Source organism: Gambusia affinis, linkage group LG14, assembly GCF_019740435.1.
Source record: "Gambusia affinis linkage group LG14, SWU_Gaff_1.0, whole genome shotgun sequence".
Lineage (NCBI taxonomy): Eukaryota > Metazoa > Chordata > Actinopteri > Cyprinodontiformes > Poeciliidae > Gambusia > Gambusia affinis.
The window spans coordinates 12942687-12965662 of NC_057881.1; the positions used below are offsets into that span (position 1 = coordinate 12942687).

The 22976-nt window shown below is 38.4% G+C and overlaps 2 protein-coding genes across 5 annotated transcripts in view; both read left to right on the forward strand.

The window, feature by feature from the left end:
* pag1 (phosphoprotein membrane anchor with glycosphingolipid microdomains 1) overlaps positions 1 to 8293 on the forward strand; it is a 65699-nt gene extending 57406 nt beyond the window's left edge. For all 4 annotated transcript variants that reach the window (XM_044138290.1, XM_044138291.1, XM_044138289.1 and 1 more), the window contains 2 exons: positions 4592 to 4648; positions 5200 to 8293. In XM_044138290.1, coding sequence (XP_043994225.1) covers positions 4592 to 4648; positions 5200 to 5541 — 399 coding nt within the window. In that variant the 3' untranslated portion in view covers positions 5542 to 8293. The remainder of the gene's footprint in view (positions 1 to 4591; positions 4649 to 5199) is intronic.
* A 2564-nt stretch (positions 8294 to 10857) lies between these two features.
* Positions 10858 to 22976, forward strand: part of znf704 (zinc finger protein 704) — a 55526-nt gene continuing 43407 nt past the window's right edge. Inside the window, exons 1-2 of the mRNA XM_044137723.1 lie at positions 10858 to 11653; positions 21085 to 21272. Coding sequence (XP_043993658.1) covers positions 11393 to 11653; positions 21085 to 21272 — 449 coding nt within the window. The 5' untranslated portion in view covers positions 10858 to 11392. The remainder of the gene's footprint in view (positions 11654 to 21084; positions 21273 to 22976) is intronic.

A 22976-nucleotide genomic window follows, 5' to 3' on the forward strand; every position in this document is an offset into this window, starting at 1 on the left:
TTGTGTAATCTTTTTTATTATGCATTTACCAAGATTTTCATATGCGTTTATCCGGCTTAGTAGTTTGTTGCTGGTGATTTGTTTGCAACTTTATTTGTTATTGTTTTCTCAATCTAATGGGCACTATTGTCAGAGTGTGTACTTTGATGTATCCTTAAGTAAAAATTGTCATTGGCCAGTTTGCCCCTTGATCAAATAGGTCAAATGCTATTGACCTATTCTGCATATAGAATACCTTTTAAATTCATTTTAAAAGGAATTCAGCAGTGAAAAGAATGCAAACTGGCTCTTATATCTTAACGTCCTTAGAAAAAAGGCATTCAGTCTATTAATTCTGTGTTAGGTTAGAGCTCAAAGAACACTTAATGACTGCATCATCTATTCACATTATCTTAAGCTTTTTATATGACATATAAGTTGTTTTACGGATATTTTTTCCAACTTGTTTGTCTGTTTATTATTGTGTGGAAGTTAATGTGTTAATCATTAGACGGCAGGAAATGATCCCTCTCCTTTACCAGTGATAAACACCTGATCTAGCAAGCTTCTGCATATTTCCATTCTTATAAATACTGGCAACAGCAAGTACACACATACACACACATAACTAAAAATATTATCTTTCATCCGACCAGTAACAAATGGCTACAGCCACATGTGTTTTGCTTCTCCCATTCCCCTAATATCTCACACGCAGATAGCACAGCATGTGTGTTTACATATATTCTGCTGCATAGACGCCTCGGGCTAATGTAAGGTTAACAGTGAATGTTTACCGCTCCCTGTGGTTTACACTCATATATGACCAGGAGCTGACTGTCATTTGTCTTGTCAGAACCGGGTATTCTTGTGTCTTTGTGAGCGGCTCCTCGGACCCCGTCGCTCTCAGTTACCCAGACTTCATGATGGATGATCTGGGCCGTAGAAACTCCTTATCTGTCTGAGTCCTCTTACACACAGACATGCTGACACACAAATCATCTGAAAACGTCTTTTATGTAAATATCTTAAGAAAAGCCCTCTGATCAGGTGGCTGCTTTGTTGAACAGAGACGGGCTGTCTTACAGTTCCAACCTCATTTATCAGCGCTCCAGGTAGACATGAGCAAAAAGCCCTTGAATAAATGTATGTTTTTAATTCAGCAGTGTCATCTTGCTCTGAATTTATTTATTTATTTTTTAATCTAACTTTTAATTTGTGTTCATTTATTCAGTGCTGTTCAGAAATAATTGTTTTATTAAATTATCGGTTCTACATTTATTGACTCTCCTAGCAATTAAAATCAATATTACTAAAACAATATTTAAACACATATGTCAGATTTTTTTTTGTTAATAAGAGGGATTAGAAACATTTAGTAAGCCAGGACTTCTTGATTTCTCTTCAAAATTGGAAAGACAAAAGGACATATTAAAGTTAGGCCTCATTAGTAAGAAAATGGCAAGTAAATAGCAATTTGCTTAAGTTTGCCATCAGTCAGTACAATAAATAGTTAGAACAGATGCAGCAACATCTCCGTAACAGCAGATAGATGCAGCCGATTTGCCAGCCAGCAGTTTGAGACGCTTGATGGAAAAATTCTGCTCTGATCTGCAATCCAGATGGCGCCAATGTGAAACAAAAGATTCCCCCCCCCTGCATATCACCTCATTGCAGTTGTTAAGTACAGCAGATGATCTGTGATGCGTTGAGCCTTTGTAATTGAATACATGGATGTACTACTGAACTGAAATGAGTATTTATTGGGTAATTCATTCAGATACGGATAAAAGAAAAAAATATGGCCAATTAGAAGAGGGCAAAGGAGAGGATTCTGGGTGATATAGAGAAACTGTCTGAATACAAATGATCTAAGAGCCCCAGCTTTATTGTACAAGTGATTTTTTTTCTTCTTTTTTTAAGATTTCATAGCATGAGATTCTTTTGTTTTTCTCTAGTAGATGAATTCACATAAACAAAGTAGATCTTTTTTACTTAACTCTTCAAGAAATGTGTGCTGCTACAGTAAAAAGATGAATTTAACTTTTTATGCATCTCTTCTAGAGGTGCCAGTAACTGTGCACTATACCATATATATTTGCTGTTTACTGCACACACTAATGGATTTGCTGTAAGGATTGGTGCAAACAGGGAAAAACTCTCAAGCAGCTTCAGTTTCTGTAAAGCTGCAAAGGTGAGCATTTATTGAACTGTCATATACAACAGCAGCACATGTTTGCAGAGGCTTGGTGCCTGTGGGCATGTAATGTGAGAGGCAGGAAATGAATTTGACCCCGCTGGTGGGCTGCCAGGTTATACATTTGGGATGCAGTCCAGGAAAACAGTGATCTATTCATCATTCAGCACTGCTGTAGACCTGTCGCGAAACGGAGTCATTCTAACATAGGAAAAGTATTTGTTGCGAGATGTAATTTATCCTTTCTGTATTACCTTAGATTTCTTAGGTCTTTCCTCCTGAGTGACCACGTACACGCTCAGCCTAATGCACTCAAACTGATTGATGCGTGCTTCTGTCAACAAATGCTTCGCTCATGACTGACATGCTGACACCTGGGCCGTCCATCACATGAGGTGGTGGTAATTGGCTTACCGCAAAGCCTTTCCTGCACGGCCTGTATGTTATTAATTCTACATGCATGGAACATCAACGCATACGTCTAATCTGCTCTCACTTCAACGCACACAAGCACGCCACGTTTTATTGTTGGACGCCAAAATATTTATCTATTAGGTGTTAGTCTCATTTTGAGCTGACGGAAGACAAACTTCTCTGTGTGCTTTAATAGTTACTACATATGCATGTATATATACATTTGTTGTCTGTGTACAAACCAGATTTTACTTCAAGATTAAATGTCCACTTTAATTAGTATAAAGTTTTGAGGACTATTTCACTCTGAGACACCACTTGAAGGCTGTACTGACTGGGCCAAGAGCCGCCTGCATCCTTGTTTTTCTACAAATATATCGCCCCAGGGGGCATTCTGCCTAATTGGCTGGCTAATTAAAGTGAAATGACAAAGGCGTCTGCTGCGTTGTTGAGCTCAGGTTGGATCTATAAAAGTAATCATGTCTCCAAATACGTGGTATCCATAAAGTAGTCATATTGATTTTCACGCTCCGGGGAAGAAACACATGTGAAGACACCAAGACATACAGCTGGGTTGGACAGTTTGATGGATGAACTCTGCGCAGGTTGTATCCTGTGTGTTGGAGTGTGGTCCGAACAAAGAGGTGGACATAACTAAAACAAAGGGCTGCACCTCCGCATCCATCAGCTTTAACCTGGGGAACTCCAACCGAGGACCTAACTTGCGTATCCACACAAAAAGCACTGTTTTTGTTTTTCTTTCCGCATGATGTAAGCTACTTAGGGAATGCCGGTGGTTGTATCGAGATCCTTGTTAGTTCTCCTGAAGTGCTTTGTCTGATGGGTTTTGTTGATTAATGGCTACCTCATCGATCAAAAGACAAAATGGACAGAGGGCGTGCAGAAAAAGCATCCCTTTCCCTGTCACTCCCTATTGACTTTAACTCAATATTTTTTTAATGAATGGGTGGTTATATACAACATTAGTTTCGAATGTATCACAGAAGATGCAGAACATGTTTTCGACTCGCACCAGAGGGGTTAGTTTAGAATTTCGCCATCGATCGGCGTTCCAAGGCATTCATACAGATTTTTTTTTTTTTTTTACCAGAGTATGCATTTTTCAGAAGTGGTCGATATCTTGATAGCATGTTTTATTAATACAGCTCAATAAGAAGTGCAACTCTTCCTTAATTGTGTTCCTTCAAAGTTGTTGGGAATGGCTTTTTGTGTTGCAGTCGGCTACTTTTTATCCTTTCTAAGGAGGTTGTGGATCAATTCTCCCTTTCAGCAGATCGTGCCCTTATTTTGTGACCACATTGGCGTTAAAGCTCTACCTACTTTCATTTTGTAGCTGTAAACAAATTGTTTCATAACTGTGTGTTAAGCATTTGGCTCAACTAAAGAAGAAAATAATAAGATTCCGCTAGATCAATTTATATATCCTGTATATAAAAGTATACTTTTTTCTGCAGTATACTGTTAGCAGATTATTGATTACTTAAATCAAAGAAGTACAAAACTTTCATGTGTGTACAAATTGACTCATACTCGGTATGAATCACCCAGTGTGAGATTACTACTTATCAAATGAAAAACTTTTGCTTGTGGAAAGCTGGTATGTTTCAAAAGTTGGGTATGAAAACCTTGTTCCAAAAACGTTTAGGTGCATCAAGAAAAGAATCTGTACCAAAAACATATTTTTACCCCCACAGACGTTGGACGTAAAACTTTTATGTTCCAGAAGAGTAGTCTGAAAACTTTTTTGTCTTAACAAAAGTCAGTATCACAAGTTTTAGCTTTACCACAGTCTATTATGAAAACATATTTGTTCCAAACATTGAAGCTACCAAAGCACAAAATGGCAAGGAAGTGCAATGACCAACACCTTCATTTTAAGAGCACAGCCCTTAAAATGTTACTAAATGACTCTTTGGGGTGGCTGTTCCTTTCATACCTTTGCTCCCACGTCTGAATCTGTTTCTTTGTATTTCTCCACAGTTAAATTCTCTGTCTCCTCCACTGGAATTTGAAGACCACCCACAATCAGACAATGAAGTAAGTGTGTGCAACTCGCTTATTCCCAAACCTGCATATTTCCTGATCCAAGACAGCAGCGCTATCTAAATATTTGACTAGTAATCCACCAACATCTGAAGTGCTAATGATTAAATCAGTCTGAACAGCATTTGATCGTCTCTAGTTCAAAATCTGAAATTCTCAGATTGATTGAAGTCTCAAAGAGTTCTCCAGTACCATATCAATTTACCCCAGGTAGGTTGGGATCCTTGTTTTAAAACACACTTTCTCATTCATTAAACCCTATTTTTATTTCTAGACCAAAAAAATTTGGACATTTTTCACTTGGGACTACCATAGTATTAGATTAGCTTAAAAACAACTGTTTATGAGCTAGTCAAATGTGCACTTATTTACAGATCGTTTCAAGGACAGTTTATGATTTTTGAAAGTTAGATTGTAAAAAAAAGTAGTTTGTCCAGAAAACATTTCTTAAACCTTAGTCTTGTCTTGTCTCAGGTTCTTGAACCATATATCAAGTCTCATATTGTCATGTCTTTAATGTTCCTTTTCCTTTTTCCTTGTTTCAGTCACCGCTGTACTCTACTGTTAATAAGACGAACTGCAACAAGGCTTTTAGCGAGGACGACAAAGAGCACGACTACAGCAGCATCGCAGAGATCAAAGGTATTGTCCCGAACTCGTCCTCCAGCGACCTCTACGCCACGGTTCATGACATCTACGCTCAACCTGACGAGCCCCAGGCGGGCGAAGAGCCCCCAATGGACAGCTCAGATCCCGGCTACGAATCAATCCGCATCCCAAAGACTACTAGCTCTGATGACAATCACGGAGCCGGGAACGGCAAGCCAGAGCCTGACTACGAAAGCGTGGGAGAGCTGGGTCTCAGTCGGGAAATGTCCCGTCTTTGAGCTGACTGCCTCAGCGTCGCATCTTACAAGTAGCACTTTGAAGCAGCTGTTTAGGATGCCTTTGATGCAAATTGCTTCTCAAAGTTTCCTTATCAAGTGTACATCTTCTTTGCAGCTTAGGTACAGCTTATCATATGTGAACGTTATTAATCAACCAGAGCGAGACATCGGTACTGGTAGGCCTTAAAATCTCTGGGTTGTTAAAAATAATGGCAACATATTCTGGTCAACAGAGAAAAAAAAAGATATTGATCTAGTGCCATATAACTTGCATAAAAGTCATTCACTAACTGTATTATGTGATTATTTGTATGGCTTCTCTGCACCAGCTAGTTTTTCAAGCTTCTAGATAACCGTCATATTTTACTGAAGCATCAAATGGCATATTTCTAGGCCTTCTTCTGTCAAGTTTGCGCCACCTCCACCGTGCATTCTCACTAGATGTTCCTGTGAAAGGGTTTCTAGCAGAAAAAGAGAAAATTGATGAAACTGAGACTGGGCTTGACATTTGAAAGGTTGGAAATAGTCACTGCGAAGGAAAAAATAGTTTTTCATTTGAGCTTTAAAGTTTCATAGTACATTTTGACCTTTCTATAAACTTTAGGGTCCACAGCAACAGGTTTTGTACAAATGATATTGTATTTATTCGAAAATGTTTATTATTGTGTAATTGTGAAATGTTTCTGACTGCGTCTGTGAGAGGATTTTATAGAAGTTTCGTGCATTTTCATTAAGATCCTAATGAAAGTTAACAGTGGGTTTGATGCCACTTCGGTACGCGTTCCTTTCATTTTATTAAGATGTCAGCTTTCACAAACTTTGAAGTACTTATGTGTTTAAATGACAAAACACACTTGCCTAATTATATTCTTTAACAGTTTTTTTTGTCTTTTTGTACAAGGGACTGTCTTCATCTTGCTTCAAAGCACTTGAATTATTTTAATGGTACTACAGAAATCATCACCACAGTTCAGTTTTTAAAGCACCTTCAACATTTATTAGCACCTCTAATAAAGACCTGCACAAAGCCTTAAAAATATATTCATTTGAATTTCAGGAGCATAACTCTGCTCTGAAATTTTCACAAAAGTTTGCTTTGGATATACTTCTTACCATCTTACTTACAGTGTGTGTGACAAGATAAACACTTTCTTCACAGTATTGAAAAGCGTAGATGTATATATTTTTGACGTGGATAAGAAAGAAAAATCTGGAAACATCTCTGGAAATTAAGTTTCCAGAGTTGTTTTATTATCTAAAAGCCGAAACCTCAGATTGTCTCAAAAATTAGTCTTGTATACATTTATCTTTGATTTGCCACATGGAAATTTAGGCTTCAGTCGTCTTTTTTTATCGTTCGTATTTTTTCTGTCGGTGACAGAACCCTTATTTAAATGTTCATCCAGAAAGTAAAATAAAGAGCAGTTTCATCTTATTACCTTTTAGAGACTTTTAGATCAATAATTTCAAATTTTTGTGGTTTTTGATGCCACAGGGCCAGCAGATTGACATTTTTACATATTGCATAAGGTATCAAAGATTACCAGCTGCTTTCCAGAAACTATGTTTAGCATAATAAAATGCACTCTTGGTTTACAATGAGTTACAGAGTTTTAAAAGATAGGTGCTATAATTTGTCAGAAAAACTGTGAAATTGTCCTTTACCAAAATCAAAAGCCAACTTCAGCATTGTGATTTTTAGGATCTGTGGATCACACTGCTAATAAAATCTAAAATTGATCTGACTGTTTCTACGGTAACATTTAGGTTGATTACTATTTTGTTTTTCTGTCTTCTAAATATCAACACACATCTGGCTTACTTGAACTGTAAGTTCTCTTGTCTTTTTCTCAAATTAGAGTGCCTCAGTGAAATTCGCTGCTGTCTCACACCAGTTATATCACAGGAAAAATTGGATTTCCCTCTTTTAATATTTTTAGTATTATTTTACAAAGCTATTTTAATAACTATCATAGGTTTAAGTAAGTCTCCAAATGCCGTGATTAACTTTTGTAAAATATACATTGAAAATGAATCAGTTTCACTATTTGTAAATCTAATGGTACATTTTACAATATTTTTTTTATAAACCAAATAATTACTACTTGAATGTTTTTTTTTCTTAGACTGATCAAATGTTCTCAAATTAAAGGCTGAGTTTTTTTGGGGGGTTTTTTTGCATGTCATCATGCTACTCCATTACAAGATGCATTCATTTTTAAGACTTTTTACACATCTTTATTATGGGTGCCAATGAATTCAGAAGGTTTGTATGTGTAAACTTTGAGCACATAATGTATTTTAGATCCATCTACTTAACAGCTTGTACTGACGAAATGCCAGCTAAGGTGTGTATATTGTAAAAGCACTATTTTAACCAGCTGTTATTCACAGGAAATATTATGTAATCTTGTATCTATTTGTGAAATGTCAAGATTTCTTTTTTTATTTAAGAGCAATTATGAATGTCCGTCTTGTTTGGTTTTTTTTGTTGTTTTTTTTAGTTGATTGTAACAAAATGGCAACTAATCAAATGTGAGTGAAGTGGTACAGTTATTTTGGTACAAGCATTGAAAGATGAGTTTGGTACTTAAATTTAAAAAAAAAAAAAAAAAAGTCTTCAAGTATGTTTACTTGGTTGTAATTTTGCTGTATTTTTTGTCCCTCTTTGCCACAGTATACTCCCCTTGCAGAAAATTACTGTCAGCTGTTTCCACCCACATCCAAATATTAAAGTGTTACAGTATCTTCAGCTAGTGTGTGTCATGAGACATGATGGAGCTTGTTTGCGGTTTAAGAACGCGCAGTCGACCTGTTCTGACTGGCAATCGATTCTTAAATGATGCACATTTTAAATATTCTTCTCCTAATGTTCGATCTTTGAATGAGTCCCTGCATTTCACCCATAGTGCTCTACAGATGAAGACCAGTAAGAAAGTACACATTTCAACAAGAACAGTGAGTGTTATTTATACCCTCCTGTGTAAGAAGAGCAAATATTTGAGGGTATTGCTCCTCTATGCAGTACTGTAGCTGCATATCAGGTAATCCGATTTAATGTTCTCAGAATGCTATGAAGGACCTCTAAGGAAATGCCAAATGGATTTTTAGTGCCAGATTTAATTAGGACAACATATATTAGTAGTCCTAAACTCACTTCTGCTCCTTGTCCTCCTATCCTGGTCATATAAACACAGATTTTCCCCTGCAGGGAGGGCGGGTCTAGTTGAGGTTTACAGAAGTGCACCCCTCCCTCTGATGTCTTTTCTTTAGCTCTAGTCCTCCCCTAATGAGGCCGTTTGTTCCTCCTGAATAAGCAGCAGACAACTCTGTAGTGACACCCCGCCTTTGATCACAGGGCAAAGCCCGTTTTGGCAGTTACCGTCACATCTGCTGCTGCACCACATCAAGTTTCCAGTCTTTACAAGTAAATATTTTATCACATGAATTCTTCAATTAAACGATAAATATTATGAAATTTGTGATTTGTTTTTTATTCTGAGGAGCACTCGCAATGAGCTTTTGACTATGTATGATTTTTGAAAAAACAGTCATTTTGGATTTGATGATAACATAAATATACAGTAGACGAACTGATATTGAAGTACACGTTTGGAAAACCATAGAAGGTTTTCCAAATGAAAAATTTGTAACATCTCGTCCAGTGCCTAGCATCCTTGCACACCACAAGTTCCCATGCATTTTAAAATGATTTTGTGTGATTGACCAACACATAGTAGGGTATAATTGTAAAGTGGAAAAATTATGCATAGTTGTTGACGGTTTTCTGAAAAATCTGAGAAGTGTGGCATGCATTTGTGCACTTGAGTCAACACTTCATAGAGCCATCTTTCGCTGCAATTACATGTGTAAGTCTGGAAACAAACATCTTTGGCCATTTTTCTTTCCAAGTTAGCTCAAGCTCAGTCTTTCCAAGAGTTATTAATTGGCTTGACATCTGGGCTGACTGGGTCATTTTAGCACATATATATATACTTGGCTCTGACGTTCAACAATTATTGCAACTTCTCAAAATGGTCATGGAGAGAGTGTCGCACTTTCTGGCGCAACAACTCCTCTGCCTTCTGCAAGTTAAGTAGTAGGAAGTGAATACATTGGTGTCCCAGCACTTGCTGTCAAGGCATAATATTGCAAAGTCAAAATTATTTTAAGTTATGTTTGAGATATACAACACATATATAAACTGAGAATAATTTACTTACTTGATTGTGCTGTAAAATGCCATAATACACTTGTAAAATACATTATCCAGCCTCTTTAACTTAGGCCAATGGCCTTGGTTGAAGGAAAACAACATGTACATGCAGTGAATCATTTAAGACCATGGTTTTATTTGAGCACATCAGAAACAAACTAAAAATGGTGCCAGTTCATCAGGAATAAATGCTGGTGGAGTTATTGTGAAGGAAAAGATGACATGACATCAGACCTTTGATTTTTTTTTACAGTTCCAAATCTGACAACTTGTGGGATTTAGCAATGGACAAGCAGTGATAGTGCTAACTGCTATTAGCAGTACATGCTAATAATGTATATCTTTGCATTCTCTCAGTGGTAGTTAGTGATTTGGCAATATGTGAAATGGCAGCATGGGGCACCTATGGCAGAACATGGAAAAGAAAAAAAAGCATTTCAGTTTTTAGAGTGGTCAGTGTTTGAATCAATCTTGTCTGGTTGCAAGTTTTTTTTTCTGTCTACAAACTTTCTGAATTACTGTAAAGTTTTCTCTGTGTGGAAAGAAATGGGTTGTTGGTGGTGGAGTTTGAGGGGGATGGAGGGTATCAAATCGTGCCAGAACCACCACTGGTTGACTCACTAATACATTCTCATGCACTCCATTTTATATTTCAACCAGATCACAGTAATTTACGACTCCCATGGTACTTTAAAAGTAGGTCACATCCATCTACAAGTAGGTTAAGGAATAAAGCTTGTCTGTCTGGTCTAAGATTTTTTTTTTTTCTTATAGCCTAAATATCCCCTTTTTCCCACTTTCCATCTTTCATCCACCCTCCCATCTCGTTTCCTTTCCATCCTTGCGTCATTGTTTTGAATGGAGCACCCTTCAAGAGTTGCATTACCCTCCTTTGCAGGAAAAGGGGAAGCGGTGGGGGCTTGTGGAGGCGTGTGCTTCGTCGTCCAATTGCAGCCCGTCTTGGCTGCCGGACCGCACATGTTTACAGGCAGCAATCCGCCGGTAAAGGCCCCGCTCGGTCGGAGCAAAGAACGGACTGGATTTAGAGCACAGTCGGAGCCAGAATCATCAAACGGTATTGTCTTTATAAATTCCCACATTTGAAGCAGGTCGGCGATGTGTTTTGCAGACCTGCAAAATAATACAACGTATTACGAGTTGTCTGTCTTTATGCGGGACCTTTTGACTTGATTGTGTCGCCATTTTGTTTAATCGTGAACAATGTTGTTACGGCTTCAGAAGGTTGTGATCGCTCCGCGTTTTTCCGCCGCCCCCCTCGCAGCTCGCTGGGAGCAGTGGGGAAAACAAACAGGTCTAACGGAGGAAGATTGGTAGCCGGTTAGATGTGGAGGCTGTTTGGGAGCGAATGGTTCGTGTTTATGCCGTCTGTTGCTAATTCAAAGTTCTGTGGCTTGAGTCCCCTGCATTCGGGACGCAGTTCGGAAGTTTTTGCCTCCCCCACCGAGTATGTTGTCGCTTTCCAACATTTTCGTCGAGGTTGTTGGAGCGCGTAGTCTACCCGCTGCGGTCTTGTGCCATTCCCGACGTTTTGTTCGCCGCCGCCCGTGTTTCGACGTTTAATGAATTAAAGTTCCTGCTGGGAGCGCTCTGAATACGGCGACACACTCGGCGGAGATGCACACCAGGCGCCTGGTGAAGCGGTCGATCCTTGGCAGCCGCGTTTATGCGACGAGCCCGACTGGGGACGGTGCCCCGGTGACAGGAGTGGTCCAGGCTGTCAAGCAGGAAAACAGGGACGCGTCCGCCGCTGGACCCCGGCGGAGCGTGTACACCGTGCTCCTGCAGGACGGAAGCCTGAAGGAGTTCTCCGAGGAGGAGATAGCCGCTGGATCCAACCACACAGCGGCCAAAGGACCGCTCAAGTCCAGCCTGAAGGTGTGTGTCTGCCTCTCTATATGTTTATGGACGGAAAGGGCCCCGACCGGCGGGCTGCGCTTCACTGTTGTTGTGCGGTGTTTTGCAGCGTTTAACCGCTTCCTGCACGAAGCGGATTTAACGGTGTCAGCCACCAATGCCGCTCTCTGCGAATTTAGTCGGTTAAAACCAAATATGCATCAGTCAAAATAGAGAATAGATCCGTTTGGCTGCATATTTTGTCAAATAATGTGCTGTCATGACATTTGGCGATGACACATATATGGGACAAAGAGGGCTTGATGGGGCCTGCGCAATGTTTATGTGGGCTGGAGGGTGGGTAATATGAAGGAAACAAACACGCTCTGACTGCAGCTGCAGCGTTTTGGTCCGACGTGAGGAACTCGTTGTACAATTTTGCACTGAACAATAATCGCATGCAATTTTGTGCAAAAAATGCATATTTTTTGTCGGATTTGCGTCGTTTTGACTCATTCATTTATTCAGTATACAGAAGAATGACTGACATTATAGCTTTTGCAAGCACAATGGTCTTTTATATTGTTCAGCACTTTGGGAAAACTTGCAGTTTTCTGAATTTGCTCTGTAAATAATTTGACTTTTTCTAATGTTAGACCGCGGGTTCTTGCTTGAATTGCGCCCTTTTTGGTCTCAACAACAGTTGAATAACAAAAAAGTAAAGATGCTCTTGAGTCAGAGATTAAAATTGACCGATGTTACTTTGATTAGGGATCACACACAAAAAAAAAATATCTGATGTTTTCCCCTTATACTGAATGCATCAAAATTATCAACACGTCGCATTTTATTTAGCGAAAAAAGCCAATCTGTTGTAATCTGAATTGGTACGTCAGATTTTAAAGAAAATTGGGATCGGTCAGGTAATTATTGATGTGTGCATCTCCACAATAAAATAGTAAAAGATGCTTTTTTGTGTTTACGTAAAATACAGATTTCAGGTCTCAAGTTTTAAAAATAATTTCTGAGCGGGGTTGATGAACTCTTAAGTATTTTCAATTTTGTGGCTGAGATTATCAAATTCAATACAAATTTCCTGCAGAACACTGAAGTTACCCTTAACTTATAATCACAGTCATATATTTTTTCATTGTTTTCAGTGGGCACAACATCTCCCTACTGAGAGGACCTGCATTATGAACAATAGAAAACTTGATTGGGGTCTCCCATAGGGTGTGTTGCTCTGAGCAGTGAGCAATGCCGTCTATATAAAAATCTAATCACTCTGAATGGGATGTTATGATGTAAGGTTAGCATGCAGCTACATTGCAATTCTGTCTTAAAATATCCAAATGTGAGGCAACAATGCTTATCTAATGGGATTACTTGAAAGATAAAGAGTGAGTGAGCAGGAGAAGCCAGTTCAGTGTTTTCTGTTGAGGGGCAAGCTTGTGTTATTCTGTCCTTACAGTAAGGGAGGGACTGAGGAATGAGTAAGACTGAGTAAACAGCTATTTTTTTCCACTCAGATTTGGATTCTTTTTTTCCCCTCCTCGTGTTTGTTTGTGTCAGGTTTTGGTTTTCACAGATGAAGTAACATGCATTCTATTTCTGGAGCAAAAAGGAAACCTGTGGTCACTTTTGTTTCCTCACATTTTTGACTATTGGTAGCAGCATTCCTATTCCAGTCCTCTGTTGCAAATGCTTATAAGTCCTTTACCAACTTAATTCTTTAAAAACCAATTATTTTTAAGATCCTGATATAACCTGGAGACACTGCCAGATTTTTTCATTTCTTTATTCATACTTTGTTCATTTTCATTGCAGTTTTGTGGAAACAAAAGCTGTTGCGCTGCAGCGCTACAGCCACCAGTGCAGGCAGAGTGCAGCTGAGGCTCGCTGCACAATGGTCAAGTCTCTTTCAGCACGACTCAATTCCCACCGAGGTCGAAAACAAGCCATAAAACGAGGAGTAGGAGGAGTCTCCTGTGCAGTGTGTGTAGCTTGATGTGTGGGTCCGTGCTGCCTATGGTGTGCATCAGAGTGTGGTATGGCTGTAATTTTCCTCTGGTGTGTGTTATTACTAAGCCCAAACTTCTCGAAACCTTGGATTGGATCTTGTTTTCGAGAGCTTGCAGCCTCGTTTGAGCAGTAGCAGCTGTACAGCCAATAAAGCAGGCACCCTCAGGTTGGCAACGGGTGGCATGCCCCAAAGAATCTGGATGCTTGGCACCAAGCCCAGTCCTGCAAATGAATGCCCCCTCTTTTTTTAGGGGAGGGGGCAAACTGGGTGCCACTTGTTGACTCGTTTATTTGCAAAACTACGTTTTGTACCTCAAGCAACAATGATTTTTCTCGATGCTCAGAAAAAAAAAAAAGACCAGCTTGTTGTGGTGTTAAGCGTCTGCCAGCGCAGGAGTCAATGAGTGTTGACAGAGTATTGTGCAATCTTTTTAAATTTCTCACTGGAGTCATAAAGTGAGAAACCTACTCTGCTTTCTGAATGTGCTCAGCCTTACACCGTAAGTCCATGTAGTTGTTGTTAGTAATATACAAGTATTTAAACAATCTCCAGTACATATTTGCTAAGAATGTCTAAAATACAAATTCATTTAAGAAAGATTATACTGCCTTGTAACTTCTTACAAGTAACAAATACATATTCTACTTTTAAACTGCTCAACCTACGAAAACAATAAATGCTCACCAGTGCCAGCTTTTTACAGTTCCTCTGGAGGCACAGATTTGAATATTTTTTTATATGTATGTACCGTATTTTTTGGACTACATTTTCCCTTGTTTTGAACTATGCGGCTTATAGCCCTGTGCGGCTTTTCTCTGTATTTTTCTTCAGCTGGAAGTGAATCATTGGAAGTCAAAATTGAAAATCAAAGAAGAAAGTGCTGATTGTCATTTAGAACAAGCTAGCATCAGGCACGATGGAGAAATGTTTTTAAACTCATACCCCCTCATCAAGGAAACAACATGAAGAAGTTAATACGATGCAGCTTTTAGGTTGAAGGCTATCAATCTGGCAGTACAGATCTATAGCCGCTGCACATAAGCTCTGCGTAAACGAATCCATGGTTCGGCGTTGGAGACACAGGGCTGCGTCCTCAATAGCAGATGTATTCAGGACGCATCCCTCTGCTGTATCCTTGTGGAAAACCGAGAGCGGCGGAGATGCCAGCGGCTTATAAATGTACGTTTCCAGTTATTTAAAAAAAAACGTTGTGGGTGCGGCTTATAGGGAGGTGCGCTCTATAGTCCGGAAAATACGGTGTATATTGCTGACTTGGACGTTTTGCTGCTAGACTCAGTCATACCTTGAATAAGATATCAAGTCCAAAAGGAGCTGTAGAGGAAGGCTGGAGAAACATGAGAGCAAGGAAGGAGGACTGTCTTACTTTGATCATGATTTGAAATGCGTCATCTCAGTAGCTTGGATTTCCAAAGAGGACCCAGAAAAACTGTAGGAGTGCAGTATTATGTGCTTCACAGAAATTCGACTGTAGGAGCAAATTCCTCACTCAAGCTTCACTTCAACTAGCTTTCAGGCTATATGCACTGATACAAATAGCAGAGCTATAAAGTAAAGCTCAGATCACAGGGCTTGCTTACAACAGATGGCATGATCTGAAACGTGTTGAGAGAAGCTGGTCAACAAGTCAATTTTTAACAGTTTGGTGTGAAATTTTCCATCTTTGGTGTGGAAAAACATCACCTGTGTTACCTGAATTTAATATCCTTACATCTCTGTATGCTGTTAGCTCAAAGGTGTTTCTACAGTCCACGAACAAACATCTCCGTGTCCACAAACACACACTGTTCTGACCTTTTGTGTCAGTTTTTGTTTTTACAAAGGCCTGAAAAAGTATTTTAAAAAAGCCAGTTTTCAAATTTTGGTTTCATTGATTAAGGCAAAAGAAGTTGTCCAACCAAAACTGGCTATGTGTGAAAGATTCTAGTCTTTAAATAAATTATCCGTTGCCTAAAAGTCTCATTCATGTCTAATCATGCAGCTGATCTTTAAGGCAGCAATCCAGATCACCCACGAACACATAAACACACACGAACCTGAACTACTCCTCAATGCTCTATTGTCATTGACAGCTGTGTGAGTCACTCTGCTTATGTTTTGGCCTTTACTGTGATCGTTTCAACAGGCCTCCAGGCAGGAAGATAGAGCTAGATAGAGGTGTGGTGGTGTGTGAATTCATTCCGAGATTCAGGCATTTTTTTTTTGTTTTACATTTGTCCATCAAAGTAAGCAGCAACGATTACGGTATGTTTTTTATTACAAACTACCTAAGGATGCATCTGCAGCATGTGAAGGGACAAATTGTGTTTTTCTGTGATAATATTGTTCTTCTGGTGAGTAAATGTCTTACTTCAGTCACTTTTTCAAATACTCCATACCAAATTTATATTTTGTCTCTTTTTGGGATTTCTTCAATGATCTTGTTTGGAAATTAATCAGACTCGATGAAAATGGTGAAAGAAATGTAATTGTTCTCCAGTGAGACTCTGACCACCATGGTCTTTTATGTTTTATGTTGGCTAATGTATTCCAAGTGTTATGAACTTACATTTTACAAAGTAGTGTAATATTTAGCCTTTTGGTCAAAGTCTCATGGCAACAGATAATCACACTGAGTGATAAAAGCAGAGATAAAAATAATGGGACAGAAGAAAATAGACTTATATTGCAACTGATGTAGATATTATTGGGGCCTGCCCATAGCAATGCATAAGGAGAGCAGTGACTGACTTGCGAAGCAAGTCAGTCACTGCCTCCATGCATTGCATGGCAGGCACCTATTGTTCTACACCCAATAGAATGTCTCTTTAAGTATTATTATTTATTATTCTTCCGTCACCGAAATGCGGCTCGACTGCCAAGAGCCCACCCACAAAAGTGGTATCAAAACGTATGCTCGATCCCGGAGGTGTGCTATTATTTTGGTGGGCTTTGGAGTTACCATGGCGACGTAAAAAGCAAAAACGAAAAATCACTAACGAGCTCACCAGGTGAAATCTAAATCTTAAAATACCCTATTTTTGAGGATTTTCTGTGTTCATTTTGTAGATACGTCCCTTTTAAAGTGAAGAAAGCACGTCAATATGTATTATGGTTTGTCCACAACTTCTTTCTAAGCGACCCAAAGTTTTTGATTTTGGAAAAATCAGAGTGTGAAGGTTGCTCCGCTAGAGTGAGAGTCAGAGCGACATTTTGACCCCAAATCATTTTTAATATTGCATGATTGGTATCAAACTTGGTCATGACATTGATACGCGTGCCTGCTGTTCCAAATGTTTTCAAAAATTATCTAGCGCTTACAGTTTTGGTGCTTCAGAGCAAAGTCATCGCCAGGGTAGCAGACAGATCTCACTGATTCACTTCCATGTATTTCTGAAAATTTCAGACCTTGGCACACACTTTTTTATCTCATTGCTGTTAATACTGTGAGTGAGGTAGAGATATGAATGGCGGGACTATGTGAGACGACAAATAGCCCTCTCATACGCTTCAAACGGTTTTCGAATATGTATTACGGTTAAACAGTTTTTGCAATGCTTTTTTAGTTAAACTGGCTGGCTCAAACAGAGAATTGTCTCCCCTGGATGTCTCACTCACAGCTGGCAGAGAGGATTATTTACCATGGCGGAACCCAGAGCAGGGAAGCTGCTGAGGACTACAAATAAATGTCAGATGTAGTTAGAACTAGTAGTTCAGTTAAAACAGAGGAGGACTGAGCTGGCCTTTAGAAAAACTTGCTGCTATGGGCTGTATATAACTAATTTAACCCTGTCACTGTTACACATGGGATGAGTTTGGCCCTTTGAAATGAAGCTTACTGAAAATTTCAAAATAAAAGCCCTTGAAAATTTTTACATCAGGTCATTGCTTTTTGAGCGTTATATGACTGATTTAATCCAATGACTGTTACACATGGGATGACTTTGACCCTTTCAAATGAAGCTTAACAAAAATTTCAAAATAAAAGCTTTGGCAATTTTACATCATGTAATTGCTCTTTTTGGCTTTATGTAACTGGTTTATCCAAAGCACTCTTACACATTGGATTAGTGTGGGCATTTAATATGAAGCTTACTGCAAATTTCAAAATAAAAGCCTCAATATGCCCCTCTGAGTGCACGCCACAGCGGTGCAATGATATCATTCTGCATTATCTGTTTATCCGAGGTTAGGGAACTGCCTTCACGCAAGGCAGTTCATTAGCATTAGCCTTTTAGCTTAAATAAGCTATTTTCTATTTTTTAGACTTATTAGCCATGTTTAGTATACTTAATGGAGTAAGTAAATGACAGTAAACATTCTAATGATACCCCACATGGTACTGAAAGTATTTATGCTTACATTAGCATATTTGTTCATTTTAGCTAATACACTTGCTTTATCATACTGAATGTTGCATGTCCAGCTTACTTAACATTCTTGTGATTCTCCACATGCTATTGATTACATTGCAGCTTTCTTTAGCATCGATGCTAATTCTTAGCATCAGAACGCTGGGTCCAAACCGACGGGCACACTTTGGCAGGCCCCAGTTAAATTTCTTCAGGAATTTTCTAGTTTTTATCATTATTATCACCACTGTGAGATTTTCTAATACTGTGCAGCCATAATAGAAACTGAGCAAAATGCAGCCAAGAGTGCAGCTGAAACTTTTCAGAGATTGAGGCATTAAAAATGGAATATCAAACTTGAGCACTGGACATAATAGCTATCCAAGTAGAAATTAGTACTAGCAAATACTCCAGCTTTAATGCGAGTCAGGGCTTTGTCCAGAGGTAAGAAAGCAATAGCTTGGAGACCTATTAGACCGGCACTCCACCTGGGAAGTTAACTGTAGTTAGCCTTTATATTTCTATTGAATAAGGTCAGCAAAGCAAACAATTAACTCCAGTAAAGACCATACTGGGCTGTTATATTCACTATATTCATACTATATGGTAGTGTGTCTTCCACTTTGATTAGGATTTATTTTGAATTTAGTTAGTTTTTCTGTGATATGAAGACATTTATTTGCCAGTTTTAAGCCTTAGAGATATAACAATTTAATTTACCCCAAGAATTGAAAGGCATACTTTCTTTTTATCATGTCTATAGTTTTCCTAATCAGTTATCTTTTATGAAATACACTTGCATAATGTTTATTTAAACTGATTCAAGTACAAAGACTATAAGAAAGGCTTTGAAAACACTGTTGTAAAGAACTGAAAGACAGTCCACTGTTCCTTGTGTTTTAGAAGAGATTGAGGAAGCATGAACGCTTCCTTCCTTAATGGTTCAGAGAATCAAGACTCCAGCTCATATCATGACCCCTGCTGAGGTACTTCTGGGTCAATTTCACCCAGTTAGGAGGAGTAGACGTATACCAGTAGGGGATTCTGACAACGTAATGAGCTTCTGTAGAATAATCTTGGTTTCGCTGTATTGAATCCCCCCACAAATGTAAAAATGTATGACATGATCTAATTACTTTTATTAAAAAAGCTGCCACTGTCACGACCACAACATGTAAAGGTCAGAATGGGCTTTCTGTATAGGTTACAGAGCTAACGTAAAACAGATGTAGACAGGAATGGAAGACATAAAAAAATAAATGCCAGATGAGGTTAGATATAAGTCTGAAATTTGGCATGTTTATGACAGATTGTGGTGTATTCTGTTCTGCATTTGTGAAGAAATGCTGATGTTAGCGTTGCAAGAAGGAATAACATTTACTACAGAATACTACACTGTGCAAAAAGACATGTTTATTCATGCAGCTTTTTGTCAGTAATTGTTATATTTAGGAAGCTTTGTTGGTGACATTATTCTCAGCCAACTTCATTTTTATTATGTAGTTTTCGGTTCCAGTTTATGGGAACTGTTTTTTTTTTCTTTTGTTTGTTTTGAAACTGCGATGATTTAAAGGTGCATTACAAATGTAAAGCTAAAACTGAAAGATGTCTAATAAACATACTTCTTTAACAGGAAACGGTGGTTAACCGTCCCAGTTCTGGAGTCAAGTTATGGTCTCAAAACTGCATCTTTCTCTCAGTTGCATAAAAGACCAATTGGGTTGTTTGGAAATATTTCCAGTGATGTTAAGCATGGACAGCCATTATAGGGACTGAGGAACCACAACTATTCTTATTAAGTTTACACTATTTTAACTAGCAAATCTCTTAATCTGCATGACTAGAGGTCAAATACCAACAGCATTTAACCAAATTACAAACCATTAAATATCAGCTTGAACTGCTTGTGTTGTTAATATTAGAAGCAGAACAGCAAAAATCCACGACATTCTTCAAAATAATGGTTTACTTGAAAGCTGCTACTAAGTGGTTAGATTTTCCAGTCATTCTAAAAAATGACATAGATCACATTATAATAACATGAATTGTCGTTATGTTAGTGTGCGTTTGCTGGAGTCTGAATATTTATGTTTATTCTTTCAAATAAAGGATATGTAATACATGTCATATTGAACATTCAACTTTTAATACACTTTTGTATTTTATCAACATTATTATTCTGTTACACTCTCCTTGAACATTTGTGTTTTTGTTTGACCTATTTTGCATTACTGTTCATATAAAACTGCTGGAAACCCAAGGATGTGTCTTATAAAACTTTAGACTTTACCTTTACATCTTTTGTGTTAGTTATACATATTGTGCCAAGTTTTTCTTTGTGCACTTGGACCTTTTTGACATAAGATTATTTGTAGCAGTATGTGGGAGGACATAAAAAAAATATAGTGACTATATTGAATAATGTCCAGTATTTAAGAGTTTTCTAACTTGCAGTTTTCATCTTCTTTGCTTTTGTGTTGATGTATTGAAAACCGTAATCTTGCAATGCAGGAATGGTAATATACTTAAAACTCATACCTCTGGATGTGACCTAAATGAAATGTTTAATTTTTTTCATAAGTTATAATAAGACTTTGCTTTCCATTATTTAAAAAAGAAAAAGTTTTTTGCATAGAACATTTTCTTTGAGAAAAACCTCCAAAACGTCTGCAGGAAAAGAGCTTTGTTTATAACTGACCACTGCACATTTTTTAGTTTCTCCAATATATTTTGGAACAGCCATTTAAGGTTCAGGATCCTGGAAATTTTTCTAAAACCATACCGTACTCCTTCATTTGAAATGTAAATATGGAATTATTGTCAAAGATTACAAGTTCAGGCAAAGCCAAGACCTACCTCTCCATCTGGTTCTGGCTTAAAAAAGTTTTTTTTATATCCTAAAGCTTCCCCATAATTGTGTAATATTATTAAATGTAACAAAAAAGTTATGTTTAGGACTATTGTACCTGCTGCAAAGCTGCTTGAATTATTTTTGAATGATGTTGAACTGTGCGTTTTTCATGTTTACAGCATTCCTTCCTTGGAAGCTGTTTTTGTTTCAGTGCAAAGAGTGACTTATTCTTCTGTTAACCCCCTGACAGCAAAGCTCCAGTAACGGGGTTTCAGATGGTCACAAGTTGGAGAGAGGCTGCTGGAGCCCAGAGGCAGTGGAAGAGCAGAGGCCTGTGGACGGGAAGCGAGTTACCCGGGATCCCGACGCCCGATCCGTGTCCCTCCTAGAGCAGAAACGCAAAGTGGTCTCGTCCAGCATTGACGTCCCACATGCCAGGTAAGACCCTCTGAGAATAAATGCATTCAAGTGCATACCAAATTTGAGGAACCGACTGTCTGTGTGGTTCCCAGAGGGACTTTGGCTCATGTTCCAATGCAGAGTTCATGGAGAGTTTATGACACTGATATGTCATCTGACAAGTAGGACACAGTTTATGCTGGACGATGTTCCATTTCTCGTCGTATCCTTGAAACCATTTTGGCAGCATGCAGAGTTTGATTTAATTTGGCAGGTGTCCATTTCTGCTGCCATTACACACACATATTTTATCCCATCCCACATGTTCTATCACACAAATAATGTCAGATGATTAATTACCAACCGAAGTTATCCAAAGCAAAAGTCTAACCCTGTCTTGAAAGATTCTCGGCTGTACAAAGCCAAAGTTACAGCAGCAGCTATTCTTGAATACATATTCATATCCTTTGAACTTTGTTAAATGTTGTCGCATCACAACAACAAACCACAAAATGAATCTTTGAGAGTTTATGTTCTAAAGCAAGTACAATGAAAAGAGATAATTTTTTTTTTTATGTTTTGGTCTACAAGCAAAACTCTGAATGTACCATTCTCTCTGAAACATGGTGATGGCAGCATCATACTTCAGCAAGGACAGAGATGCTTGTCAGAGATAATGAAATTATGCAACTAAATACACTGCAGCTATAGAAGAAAACCTGCAGTGAAGTTGAGACTGAATGTAAGACACACTTTTCAGATTTTCACCATCACTATGAGACATGTTAGTACCAGCATGTAATTAGAAGAAGAGATGGGGAACATGGGTGTGACAAAATGTGAAATCTAGACATATTTACTATCTAGACATAATCGTCCTGAGAGTTCCCTGCACTTTAAAGGGATGTCAAGATGCACTGAATGCTGTAAGCTTTACCTGACCATGTAAACCTCATCCTTTACCCCCTTGGATTCCTCCCTCCACCGCAAACACAATGGCTAGAGGTTCATTATATGCAGCATGTTCTAATCTGATTGAGTACATCTAAAATTTGTAAAGAAATATGTCAGTCTCTTTTATCTTCCGTCTTAGATTTGAAACTTGTTGCACCTGATCCTATTTTGTACTATGTACCACATTACTATTAACAACTGGAAACAATTAGGATGTGATGTTGCATTAATTCATTCACTCACTGTATTTCTGCACATAGAATCTTTTAAGTTATAGGCTGTAGAGTGTGCAAGCAAAGCTAATTTGTTGTAGGGGAATGAAACATTGATGGCTGTTAACATCATACGAGGAAGCAACACTCCTTCTCTATTAAATGGAAAATCTAATCCCTTTTCTGCAGTCTAAATGCTCAACACTGTTATTGAGCATCCCCTCTGATTACTTGGTGTTGGAGGACTATGATTGATCATAACTTCCTGAAAAGAACAGGAACATCTGCAGCTTCATTACTACTTTCTGAGGTCCAGATTTGATATTTGCTTATTGATTTTTGCCCTGCCTTGCCGTCCATTTAGAGGATAAGTCTGGTTTAAAATTTAATCTCCTGTATGGATTGGACAAAACTTGTGCACCTGTCCAGCCATGTTTCCCTCGTTGCATATTGGCTGTGATATTATTATTACTCATGTAGTCACAGTAAGATGGCATATTGATTATTTCACAGCTTCAACAAGTAAAGCCATTTTCGTTCTCCCAGAGACAAGCACTTTATGAACAGTTCTAACATT